The sequence below is a fragment of the Lepisosteus platostomus genome, chromosome 13 (genome assembly GCF_059453375.1).
Source record: "Lepisosteus platostomus isolate fLepPlt1 chromosome 13, fLepPlt1.hap1, whole genome shotgun sequence".
In the NCBI taxonomy this organism is placed as follows: Eukaryota; Metazoa; Chordata; class Actinopteri; order Semionotiformes; family Lepisosteidae; genus Lepisosteus; species Lepisosteus platostomus.
In genome coordinates, this window is record NC_142623.1 from 11,651,280 (window position 1) to 11,664,885 (window position 13,606).

The window sequence follows — 13,606 nt, forward strand, 5'->3', positions numbered from 1 at the left end:
TATAGCTCTATATAGAGCTCTCATCTGAAAGAATCCCAAAGCACTTTTACATACAGTATATTGAAAAGTACCATTTCTTCTCCAAATGAATTCTAGGGCATCTTTAAAAAAGTCAGATTTTACAGTCCCTGGACACCAGGGTTAGCAACCCTACTCTTACAAGCAGTGCCTTAAGAACCCAGTAGTCTGCACCTTGGTTTAATGCCTCATCTGAAGACCAGCACTACCTATAACATGTCTCTCCCCTGGTCACCGTACTGAGACATTGGCTTGGAAAGTTCAGAGGGAAGAGCACCACTTACTGGTCCACAAATGCCACATGAAGCAGCAGCAGCCTGGTTTTCCACAGAGGTCTTCTGCTTCAGTGCTGGCCATGGCTTAATGAGCTTCTGGTTCTGACAAGATCAGGCTACAAGGTCATAATGTTACTGACTTTACTAAATAAATCATCAGAAACACTTCTCAGTTCCATCTGCTCCATATTCACAAATCTGTTTTCAATAATGTAACAGAGCCTTAATGTAAAACTTAGTTTTCTGTGCTGAGCTGCCACAGGTGTGGCCAAAAACATTTCAGTGAACAGGGAGGAGATAAAAGGAAAAGCATCATCAAGGATTAAGTAAAATATACATTGGACAAAAAAGGGGGATGATGGACTAAATTAGTTTTTCACTCAGGTGCTCTCTAAGGAAGCAGGCAGCAATGTGCCTCAAGCAGAAGGACGACAAAATTCTGTATTGGAAATTATGCGCATAGAAGATAGAGAAGTGTTTTGGGTACTAGAAGACATCAAGATTAAGAACCTCCCTACATCCCAATGGTATCTTACCAATTGTATTCAAGGAAATGAGAGAGATTATCTGTAAACCAATAGTTGTTTAAGAAAATACTGTAGCATACCCTGAATGGCTAATGTAGTACCCATCTGTAGAAATGTTCAGAAAACAAAGTCATTCTAGACTATTAATTCCGACTTCTATTATATGCAAGGCAATGGAAATGATAAGAACTAAACTTGAAATTCACCTACATTAAATGTACATAACGTAGAAAATAGCCTAACAATATGAGAGAGGCAGGGTGAGATTCTTAGATCAATTAACTACTAACTACTTCATGGGCCAAATGGCCTTCTCCCTTTCGTAAATTTTATTATGTTCTTATATAAATTCATTATGCTGATTGACATTTATCATCGGCAGGGCAGATCAACAGGGGGTCTGCTGTGAACGTCACATGCTTCTGTGCTAATGTGTGACCACTGCAAGCTGTACTGTGCATCTGTAACACTTGCTTTGCCCCATGATGCAGATGTTGAAGAAACATCACAGAGCCCAGACAAGCATGTTCCTGTTCACAGGTCTAAACTGTAGATACCAAATAGTATCGGTGCATCCCACAAATGTTCCATTCATCCACTTTCTGACTGCTTTATCCAACTTAAGGTAGTGGGGTTGCCTGTCCCGGAATGCAATGAGCGCAAGGAAGGCAACAGCCTAGACGGGTCACCAGTCCATCGCAGAGCATTTACGGATACAATCATACACACACTCACACTAGGGCCAGTTTTCCCAAAAGCCAATTGGCCCATCAGTATAGGTGGAAGTCCAAGCAAACATGGGGGAGGGGAATGCACAAAGCACCCCAAAAATCTAATCCAGGGTCCTACAGCTGCAAGGCAGCAATGCTAACTATTGCTCCACCATGCCACCCCACAAACACCCCATGTTCAATGGGGTTTAACTCTAGTGACTCGCAAAGTACTCCTATAGTGAAGTGACTATACATTCCTGTCTAGACCATTGCAATCAGACCTTTCCATCAAGTCCACCTCAGGTGCGATGGCACAAAGGTGATGATCCCTTGATATTTGCTCTTTTCCGTGATTCCTTTCTTGATTTTCCTCCAGCTTGACATCCAACAGATTAAATCACCTCTTCATGTGTACCCAATCAATCCTATATGCAATAGTCACTTGATTGTATCATGATTCGTCATGAATAATCAATTAATCATAGTGACATGAAAAACCAATTCCCAAATCTGTGCATTTCATTTTTCTAAAAAATATTTATGCATAGAGTGCATCGTTTGATGCCCAGTATAATAAGATTCTAATTATTTAATAAGAGCTTTTTCAAAGCAGCTCATGCAGGTCTTTGAAGAACAAAAGAGCCATTTCAGAAGGTAAGTCTAAAATTGCACAACCAGTCATTTCTCTTTTGGAGTAATTTAGTCTGATTAGATTAATTTTATTTTCTATTTTTATATCTAAAATTGCAACCCTCTGCTCTGCTGTCAATACTACCACATACTCGTTATTAATAACACTTGTAATCTTACATTGACATCTGCCACAAATTAAAATCTCCATGAGTAATGGCAGGTTTAATCTGGGGCTGCCGTGTTGCCAGAGGTTCATAGCTGCTCACGTAATAAATGACCTGGCCTGTTATTGCAGCCTCCAGGTGATTGTTAACTTTTCGCCTGTTTTTTGTTTAAACACACGGCACTGCCTAATTCGATATTTTTCATTTTCGTGATTAAAAACAGGGTGATCATTAGCTAAACGGCAGATTTTGGATTCAGGAAGAAAAAGGCTGCTCCAACCCCAGCACTCTCTCACACACACAAACGTTGTAACCTGCAGTTACTGTAAAACCACACAGGGGAGCATTTAAACAGATTTTGTGCCTTGGCAAAAGAGAGGTTATCTGCTCTCTGAAAGAAATAATGCTGTTATTGGTGTCAGCAAACAAAAGCAAAACATATGAGCCATTCATCCCATGTGAATCTAGCACTGCTCCCTGCAATAAAAGCTCGGTATATCTGTCAGTGATATGAGGCACAAGATGATGGAGCTTTCTCTTCAGTAAAAGAGTCCCGACCAATTCAAAACTGATAAAATAGAAATGCCAGCTTGCTCAGATCTATTGGGTACTGTAGCTCTGCAGCTAGTTCATAATCTATAATCTTGTTTAAAATGAATCAAGCCCATGGTCCTTCCCAAGTGGCTTAGCTGGTTTAAGGCACTCATATGAGCATAGGTTGGGTTTTGTGATCCATCTGTCATGGGTTGGATCTTGGGGCTGTCTCTCAGGTGGCTGAGTGCTGCAGAGAGTGGGATAGGAATAGCTGTCCAGGGCTCTCTTGGCTTCTGGTAAACACATTGCCCCCTATGGTGACTTCAGAGATTGCAGGTAGGCAATACTGTCTGTGAGAGACATGCCTCCCTCCAGTCAGTTCCATATCCAGCTCTTAAGGGACATGTCTGCTGTTTTTTCTTCCAAAGGAGCTCTAAATAACCAGTGCTAATTAATGACTTATTGATCTGTGTGCTTATATGTTCAGTTAACTTGTTTATGGCCTCTGTCCTGAGTTTCAAAAGGACACAGTTTCAAGGGTGTTTTCCAGCAGGTTAGGTTACTGCCTCCTTTATTTCTGCCTGTATTTCTAACTAAGTAGAACTTAGTAATTGAACCATTTATGATGAGCAGACGTAGGTAGGAATGATGTGTCCACAGCGGGAATTTATTCTTTTCTTCTCCAGAGGTCCAGTTGGTTAGGTCCAAATTCGGTGAACATACCTAAAAAAAGGTAATTTTGAAATTCGGAAACTGGTAGAGGCTGAAGCCTCTATTACTCCACATTACCATTGTACCACTTTATAGCCTTACATGTACTGTATAGTAGGGCCTATACATTTTAAAATGATAAAGGAACATGCGAACACAGAGAGAACGTGCAGAGAGCATCCCAGAAATCAAACCCAGGGCCTCAGCGCTGTAAGGAGAAAACCTACCAACTCCAGGTAGATATCACCCTTTCAAAGCTCCGGAATTTAACCCAGAGCTTCAGCCACTCTGCCACTGTGCCACCCTCTGCAAAGCATCCGGTTGTAAAAACAGATCCATGTTCTGTGGTTATAAAGTTTTTTGTATTGGTGTGTATTATATCATTGTCTTCTTTTGCTGTCCCAGTCCAGGGACTCTCCCTCTTTGTGTGTCTGCTCTCTGCCTATTAATCAGTAAACTGCCGTATCAGTGCAAGAAGCTACCTGTATTTGATAGAGTGATCACCTGTGGCCATATAATGTGGGGGTAGAGATATTCACCCTCAAAACGCAGGCATTAACTATTAAAACATCAAGTGATCTACTGTAGGTAGAACGGTGCACAGTTTTAATATAAAATCCAACAAGATCCACAGGGTCTAATAACATAGCAGTAATGTATTCCAGGATGCGGTCAGCTCCTAAAGAGTTTGCCTTGGGTATGCCAGTGTAAGCCATTTGCTAATCACTGCTCACAATGACATTGCATTACCACTCCAGAAAGCATTATAAATCAGTCCCAGAGAATGCCTTTCTATCAGCGGACACAACTTTAGCTGATGCATATTTCATGGAAGTGCTTGTGCTGTCCGTGTCACTTCAGATAAAACTGGAAGCGCATCCCAGATTCCTCCATGGGTCTCCCTGGCACTTGTGAATATATACATTATTGATGTCTTTCCCTGATGCTCGCATCTCCTTAGATTTCGTTTGCAAACTTTCCAAGCCTTTTTAACAATGCTTCTAAAAAGGCAGCAGTAGACCTTTAAAAAAAATCATACTTTGAGCCAATAAGTACAGATTACACCTCAGAATTTAACTGGTTATTGTTACTAACAGTCGTTATAAGCATAGTGCTGAAGGTTTCTTGTAGTTTGATCCCTCATGGTTATTTCTCCCTGAAACATTTGCTGTGTTTTGTGCTAAATCTGAAGACAGAAGCCTTGAAGATGACCATTATAAAGACATCATCTAGGTACAGCCACTGATTTGCACCCATTAGTTTAAGCATTCCTACATTTAAACATGCTACAGCAATTTCAAGAGATACAAAGTGCATTTTGCTATTTTGCTGATAATATTTAATTTGAGTTTATGGTGTGATAAGCAACTTTGTTAGAAACCTAACAATGCATATTTATGAAAAAAAGCTGCAGCAACCCAGCAGAAACTGTATTGTATTACCTCTATTAACTGGCTGATGGGAAGAAATGACCTTATGAGCATTCAGTTCCACCTACTGGTAACCAATAAAATAACAGCCACATATTCCTGAGGCTACAATACCTACAAGAACACAGCATATCTTTTTCTTGCATACAGTATATTTATGAAATTGATTTACTAGGCTCGTTGTCATATATATATGAAAAGCAAGTTATTGGAGACCTTCAAAATAGCTCAATGAAGTGCCCTAGCTATCTGCCTACACTACACTTTTTCACTTTAATTTAACAGACTAATAATGATCTGTTTCAATAAATAAATCTCTTTCGTACTAACAGTCATATTTAATTTGTCTGTTCTCTTCCTTTTTATATCAGACCCCTTTAAAGGGTCAAAGCTAAGAATAAAGGAATTGACAGACTTGCGTTGTGAAGCATTCTAAGGTCCTTACTCTGTAACTATAGCAACAAATGAATTAATGAATAACAAAAAGAAAGTTACTGTGACGGAGGTGGGGAGTGTGGCATTTCAAAGTTAAAACACTAAGAAATTAGTTCAAAATAGAATCCTCGTCATTCGAATGCAACTGAATATAAACTCTAAGGAGCTCAATTTGATAATACTGTGAAATGAAAAATAGACTGAAAATGCCTGTCTTGAAGTGAATACAGAAAACCCAGGGTATGCTGGCAAAAAGCTTCTTGATTATTTATAAATAAATGCAGCTTGAATGAGCATGGTACTGTATGAGAACAAGAAAACCCATACCTCTCACAAAGGCCATTTTTGTGTTGCTGCAGTTAAACCTTACCTGTACTGGCACACATTTTATTAAATGAGATTTAATTAAAAACCATATTAAAGGATATTTCATGGTTTTGAAATCAGAATTCAGAGTACGCTTACAGTAAATCATTATACAGAAATTAAATTTGATTGCAATTTGGTTTGGTTTTTATCTGTACAGGACTTGGTATCATTCCTTCCTCTGGATCACAGTACAGGAGGATCTGTGCTTGTAGGAGGCACTGTCCTTGGGCTTTGACTTCTGAAAGAGTAGTGGTTTTAACCCCAGTATCCTGACTGAACCAGACTCTGTTGTCTGGTGCAAAGCAAAGACATCTTAAAGCTGGTCCACACATGTCTGCAGGAGAATCAGGTGGGAACTGGTCAGAAACAGAACCAGCTGAACCACATCTGTGCTAAGAGGGCTTACAGGAAAGCGGTGTTAATAGTAAATGATCCCTCACATCCATTTCACTCCCAATTTGAGAAATGACCATCCAGACAATGTTTCAGAGTACAAAAGGTTGTAAAATAAAACATTAAGAAGTCATTAATACCAAGTGCCATTACTCTTTTAAATTCTGATGTACGACTCCCTTCAAAGCATTGCATTGACAACATACTGTATATACACGTATGTACAGTATAGTATGTAGCTCACTTGAATGCTGCTGTATGTTTTTATACTGTATTGTGTGGTATTGTCATTTACAGTATATTACATTGATTGTATACATATGTAAAGTCCACTGGATGTTTTTTGTGCTCTGTATATGCACTGTTTTCTAAGTGAGGCACACAACTGAGTACATTCTACTTCTGAAAGCCCACCTCCCATTTAATCAATTGCTTTAGTGAATTCTCAGCTCACCATCTGATCTGCTGTGCAGTTGTTCAGAATAGCTGATGTGATCACCCAGGTGAGGCTGTTCTTCATTGGTGGTTGAATTGAATTTTTCCCTATATGTGGAGCACTTTGAGATCCTTTGGGGGGGAAGTGTCTTGCAAAACTATTCCGGACTGTATAATGCTGTCTCATTTTTTTTGGATTGCAAATAACATGTACATGTTTGTCTAAAGTGGGGGGAAAAAATAAATCATGAATGCTCAAACTGCACACCTTTTATAGGTCAGAGAAGTTAACCATCAGTAAAAAACCACAAAGAAAAATCAACTCAAGTGTTCACCCTCCTGAGTCAATACTTGGTGATGGCACTTTCGGGAGCAATTGCAGTTGTGAGTCTCGCTGGATAAGTCTCCACCAATTTTCTCACACCAGGATGGTGCAATTTCTTTTCCATTCTTCCTTTAAAACGTACTTTCAAGTTCTGTCAAGTTGATTAGAGATTGTTGATGGACAGCAATTTCAGGTCTGGCCACAGATTTTCAGGCTCGAGTCAGAACTTTTCTGGGTTACTCAAGGACATTCACTTTCTTATTTCTAAGTCGCTCCAGTGTAGCTTTGGATCTGTGCTTTGTGTTATTGTCCTGCTAAAAGGTGAGTTTTTATCCTGGTTTTAGGTCTCTAGCAGACCAAATCTGATTTTCCTCTAAGATTTGCCTTTGCTCTGCTCTGTCCTTTTTCCTTTGACTTTAGAAGTTTTCCAGTCCCAGCTAATGAGAAGCAGCCCCAAAAACATAATGTTGCCACCACAAATCTCGGTATCTTTGAAATTGTTTTTATATCCTTCTCCTGATTTGTGCCTTTTCTAAAATGTTATCCCTGAGTTGTTTTGAAAGCTTCTTCGTCTTCCTACTTGAATCCTCAATTGAGATTCTACCACTGTCTGCTATCTGACTGAAAAAGCTCACCGAGACAGGTTTATTCATTCTTAAATCATGTGAATAACCGCACACAGACAGGGGCCTTTCAACTAATGCTTTGACTTTTTATAGCTGTTTTGTGAACCTGAACTAATTTAGATTTACTTTAGCAAAGGGGGTGAATACTTAAGCAGTCAATATATTTTGTTTTTTTCTGATTTTTCCTCGACTTTTTTCACTAAGTGTCAAAGTGTTCAATTTCAGCTTTCACGTTTTGATTAAAAACATTCACTTTAAAACATTTGCATATTTTATTTGTAATTTAACAAATGGGACATTATCGGAAGGGGGTGAATGCTTTTTCAAGGCATTTTAAATGTCAGCAACTATTATTTTTAATTAAATGTTACACTGGTAAGTGTCAAAAAAAGGGAAGCTGAGGAATGACTCTGCCTCCCCCATGACACTGAATGGAGAGAAGATGAATGAATAAGAGATAAGATAAGATCACTTTATTAGCCATATACAATTTCTTGCATTAGGAATTCATCTTTTGCATACCCCAGCCTGCTCTTCATGAGACACACAGATGGGGAGAGAAGCTTGGGGTCAGAGCACAGGGTCAGTCATTGTACAGCGCCCCTGGAGCAGTTGGGGTTAAGGGCCTTGCTCAGGGGCTCAACGGAGTACGATTCCTCTGCCAGCCGCAGGATTTGAACCGGCAACCTTCCAGCCACAGGCACAGATCCTTAGCCACAGTGCCACCGCTCCGCCCACTTATTTTGATAAGTGTCAAAAATACAGTGGAGGGTATTGTGTTATGACCGGGTTCTTCTGAGTGTGTACACAATCAACAGAACTTGTGTTCTGGTTTCTCCTGCACTGAGTGCCTTCCCTTGTGTTTTTCCCAACAGTGATGAGGAGGTCACATACCAAGAATTCCACCCCTTCGTGTCCCCTGAGGTCATGTCTATGAAGGAACTCCTGAACTTTGGTGCATCCTCTCGCTCAAAGCCCTGGTAGGTGAGAACGAGACAACAGAAAGCTTATTGCAGTGGTACTTGCTTTTTGGTCATCTGTTACTGCAGTAGCCATAAGCCATTAGTTTCCCAAAAGAAACTTGAAGTCTACATGGACCAAATACTGTTGTAACTCTGTATGTTTTCTCATTGTGTTACTGTTGTACAGTACCTACACTTTGACTTCACTCTGGTAATGCTGTTCATGCTGTTCACATGATACCATATATTACAATTTTTCTAAAGAGATTTAAGACGGGAAGTCTGGGCACAGAGGTAATATGTAAGGGATAAAACACTGGGCACAAAATGGAGCCGACGGAAGCAAAACACCAGTACCTGCAAGCCTGGCTTTGTGTTTCCTGCATGTCCTGATACATATGTTCATTTGGAAGGCTAAATTGAATGCCATGGATGCAGGCAATGATGTATAGAAAACTAGATTTTCAGTTTGGCAGTGCCTATTTTCATATTGCAGGGCTTTTCATTACTCGCATGTGAGTCTTTGAAAGTGCTCGACTGCAGAAAAAGGTTCCTGTATCTCCGTCTCATTGCTGTGAGTGATTTGAGTTCTGTCCGCCAACAGAACAGAGTGAGCAATGGCTTCTGTACAATGTGTCTGATTTTTTTTTCTTTCCCATATACCAAAAGGCATATTTTAAATCTCAACGCCTGCAGTAAAAAGAGTAAACAGCTGACTCACTATTCACCTGCCTCCTTAGCAAAACCATGTCTCAGCACTTTGGTAATGACAGGGCACACAGAGAAGGCGACTGGGCATATTGTAAAGTGCAAGAATCTCACTTCGCCATGGCTCAAATCCTATTACTTCACCACAGATTATATATTGTGTGAGGTGTACACGTTGTATACTTTTGGGAAAAAAGCTAAGATCATAAAACCTTAATAGCTGCTGTCAACTTTTTTCCCCAGTTATTGCAGGATGTGTTCCACAATGCAGGCAGAAAACTTTGGTGCAGCATGATTTTACTTTATGCTTAATAATAATATAACATTAATGTTATAAAAGTATTAGAAACACCTCAAAACATTAGTGCCACTCTGAAGCTCATCCATCACACCATTAAGCAGTTTCTGAGCTCATTTTTTTTACATGCATCTCTTTGCATTTTCGCTCCAGAGAGATGTGAAAGGCATTGAAAACCAGACATTTTGCTGGAGAAATGGGTCATTTTTTTCCCACCACAAGTGGAAGTACTTAAACCAAAAATAACTGGCTCTCTTCCCAAGGATTTAGATTTTTCCACAATAATAGATAGGCACTTCAGCTGAGCTTTTCTTACAGAAAGCAATTAAGACATTCTTAAGCCTATATTTTTATGTAGTCTAGACCCTTGGGGATTTAGTTTTAATTAATTTAGGAATCGCTTTCTTCGTTTTCTTTAGCAGTGAGCCATCTATACTTGTGGAAACAAGACAGATGAGGCTCTCTTTGTGATCTACAGATATATGCGCTCAGGAGAATCGACGTCCTTCAAATGTTGTGAGATTGGTAACAAATTCACTTCTGCTGCTGTTCAAACACACAACAAGGCATTTCTGATCTGAATTTCTTGGAGAGGTGATTGGCCAGCCTTACATATGGGTAACCAGTGGGAACAGGCTAGTCTGAGGCTAAATGACAGTGATAAATCTCTTGAAAAGCTTTACTACATATACAGTATGTATCAAAATAAAGCCTACTATCTGAGTGAGGGCTTGATCTAGTCCAGCAATTGTCCACAAAAGGCAGCAGACAGGACTGGGCGTGTTGTTCTGGCCTTGCTGTACAGCTGTCACTCCTGAGGTTTGTCCTGGGAGTCAGGACGGCTGTCAGCAAGGGTGGCAGGTGTACCTCTTTGTGGCACTGTGAGTCGGTCATGGGATGAGCTACATCCCTGTGTTTCGGAAGGATGTGCATACGTCTTATTCAGCTCCCCTGCAGGTAGGCCAAGCTTGCACAGCTCCGAAGTGACGAGGCATAAAGAGAAAACTAATTATTTTTCTGCAGGAGAAAATAATTTGGATAAAAAAGGAAGATGTGACTGTAATTTTAAAGGGTAAATCATTCATCTTCTCCAAGAGAAAGGTTTATCAGCAAGCTCCATGCTGAGGAAAACTAACCTGTTTTTCTGTATGTGACCTAACCATTATCTTGCTGTCTCAGGTCCTTTTATATTTGCTGAAGTTTGGGCATCTCCCTTCATAGCATGTTTAGCCACAAATCAAATCTAAAGGATAACCTTTTCATCTGGTTATTCTTCTAGCACTGAGCTTAACAAGGTCACACTCCTTTAAATCTTGCTTTTTATTCATGCATTCATCTTAAAATGCAGCTGATTCTGTGTTGGAGGAGAGACTTGGTAGCGAAATGCACTCAGGGAGAGTGCAGCACAGCAGGTCACAATATGAAATCACCTCTACAGATTCAGAAGTGGATGATCTAATTTATCACCATTCACGAATTTCACTGGACTGGTGCTCACTGGCATTTTTTTTTAAAAGCAGAGGAGCCTCACTGCCGTTTGTTTCAGTTCAGAAAGGGAGCCAGCAGAAAAGTCTTAGTTACATCCTACTCACTGACAAGTGTCAAAACATTGTAGACTGACTGTAGTGTTACTGATCAAATGTGAAATTAAAACAAAAGAATCCCATCGATAATTAAAAGCTGATTTAAGTGTCGGGACAATTGAACAGATTAAAAGATATACATCTGGCTGTTTTATGGACCCTTTGTAAAAACTTTGCCTACCTCTATCAATAAGACGAATGTGTAACATGCTCAAGTTTTCCAAGGGTTAAGCCAGCTTTTCTTTTCTGAGGTATTTCTCTTTGCACTGCTTTAGAGGAGAGCTCTGGATCTTTGAAGGGTTTCCTGCTGACACTGAAATTGGAGGCAGAACAAATCATTTGCCTACTAGAATCAGGAGGACTGATATTTTTAGACATCTGGGCATGAAAAGGGAGAAATACAGATAAATTAAGCATCAGGGAAAATTGAATTAACCCTGCCAAGCTAGAGTGTACGGATCAGGACAGGTGTGAGAGGGCAGTGACCACAGACAATATGGAGATTCTTGTCTGTACCACATTTCCCAGAATGCTGGTCACCTGACTTTTCTCAGTACTGTAGCCAAAGTTGAACAAACTCACTCCCAAAAACACAATCACATCAGGACATTCAAATGCCCTTTTTAAAAAGGTGCCACCTTCTGCCTGGATAAGCACAGTCCACACAAAGCTGCATCACTAAGACCCAATAAAATCCTTTCAAAGTGGTGGTGCATATTCTAGTTAAACTGGAAATAGATGATGGTTTAATATTCCGAGAGATCTGTTCATTTCCCAGAAGAATTTGTCATTCTCAAATCGCAAATCATTGTTGGGTCATATGAGTTTCTTATTTACATTTGAAATTCTAGGATGAAGCCACCAGTCTCACTGCTCTGCCTCTTCCAGCATATTGTGCAAAGGGTGAGGTGAAAGCTCTGTGCTGCAGGAATCACTCTGATACACATTATAAAAGAAAATGTCTCTGGTAAATTCTCATGTGATTGGGGGTGTTGGAATGTTGCTGATTGACAAGAATATGAATTCCAACCACTGTGGAAAAGGACTGGACAGGGAGACAGCATTATGTGAGATGGCAAAGTGTAAATACCACATCCAATTTCCAGTTTCAGTGCCATTTTCCACTAGTTGCCACGCTTTGATTTACATCATCTGATAACTATACCAGAGAAACCAGATCTTGTAGTCCATTGGGAAAATACTTTTGCCTCCACAACACTTGAACCCCATTCCAGGAACCACACTGTGGCCAGACAATGTTGAATGACTAAAAATAAAGTACAAGTCTAGGTAGATGTAATCCTCCAGCAGATTTGTCGAGAGGGAAAGTACTGGATCAGATAGAAGGATGCTTCCCCTTCCACATGAACGCAGAAATTACGGAATCCAACTTGGTCCAATTTCCCCTGGGAGCAGGGAGTAGAAGAGTCGGACTGTCAAAACAGACACATGGAAGCTGATCCGGTTATATTATGGAAAAGTGGGCCAAGAGACAGCTGAGAACCTGCATTCATCTGTTCATGTCTCTCTCGGTTATCCAAGTCCTTTATTGAAGTTTGCTAATTCAATCATGTTTTCAGATGGCCACATTTCCTTTCTGAGATAGTTAAAAGGTTGGATCGTTGATATATCTATAGGTAAAACCGCATCTTTTTGTATTCAGAGAAAGCAGGTCGGACTTGGACCAGTTCATTTTCTGCTCGGGAAGTATGCAGCAATTTTTGCAAATAGCAAGGAAGGGAGTAATTGGGAGATCATAACAGGGTATCCACAGCACAATGGGAGATGTGGAGCTGTCTGTTCTTTGATACCATTGAGGACAAAAGAAACAGATTGGCAGAGTGCTTATGCCAGTGAGATGGGAAACAGTAAGAGGGTCAGAGAGCACCCTTCAAGCATTTGAAAATAACATGTTTAACATCCTCTTGAATTCTGTCCTTAACCCCATGTGATCTTTTACCAGCTGAGACAATCCCACTCCACTCCAGCATCTAGACATTGCTGATGAGCATTTATCATCCCTGGCAGCATTAACAATTTAGAGGACAAGACACCCGAGTTTTAACAAACCCATATAACCATCCATTATCTGATGGGCACTTACACCAGTATTTCAGGTAAGAATCACAGCAACCTGGAGCCAGTCCAGAAGATAAGAGAGCCAGAGAGCACTACAGCCTAAATGGGACAACCTGGGAACCAGTGTCCCAGGGAAAAAAACCTATGTACTGTAGATGTGAAGAGTGCATCCACAGAGAAGGATGCCTAGGTTAAAACGAGTCAGGACGAGTTCATTTATTCACTGAATTGTCAAGTCTATGGCATACAGTTTGACAGTCTATTTGGTTAGGAACAGGGGGCAAGGACTGGCCCAAAAATGTTTTTTTTTTATTTCAGCAGTATTGAAATAACACTATTAAAGTCTCTAGGACTAGGAGTCTCTCCTTTTTATCTGCATCATTTCAAT

At 40.2% G+C, this 13,606-nt stretch overlaps 1 protein-coding gene across 1 annotated transcript in view; it reads left to right on the forward strand.

Moving 5' to 3' along the window:
- Positions 1-13,606, forward strand: part of myom3 (myomesin 3) — a 95,451-nt gene that overhangs the window by 8,959 nt on the left and 72,886 nt on the right. The window contains exon 3 of the mRNA XM_088603119.1: positions 8,464-8,568. Coding sequence (XP_088459245.1) covers positions 8,464-8,568 — 105 coding nt within the window. The remainder of the gene's footprint in view (positions 1-8,463; positions 8,569-13,606) is intronic.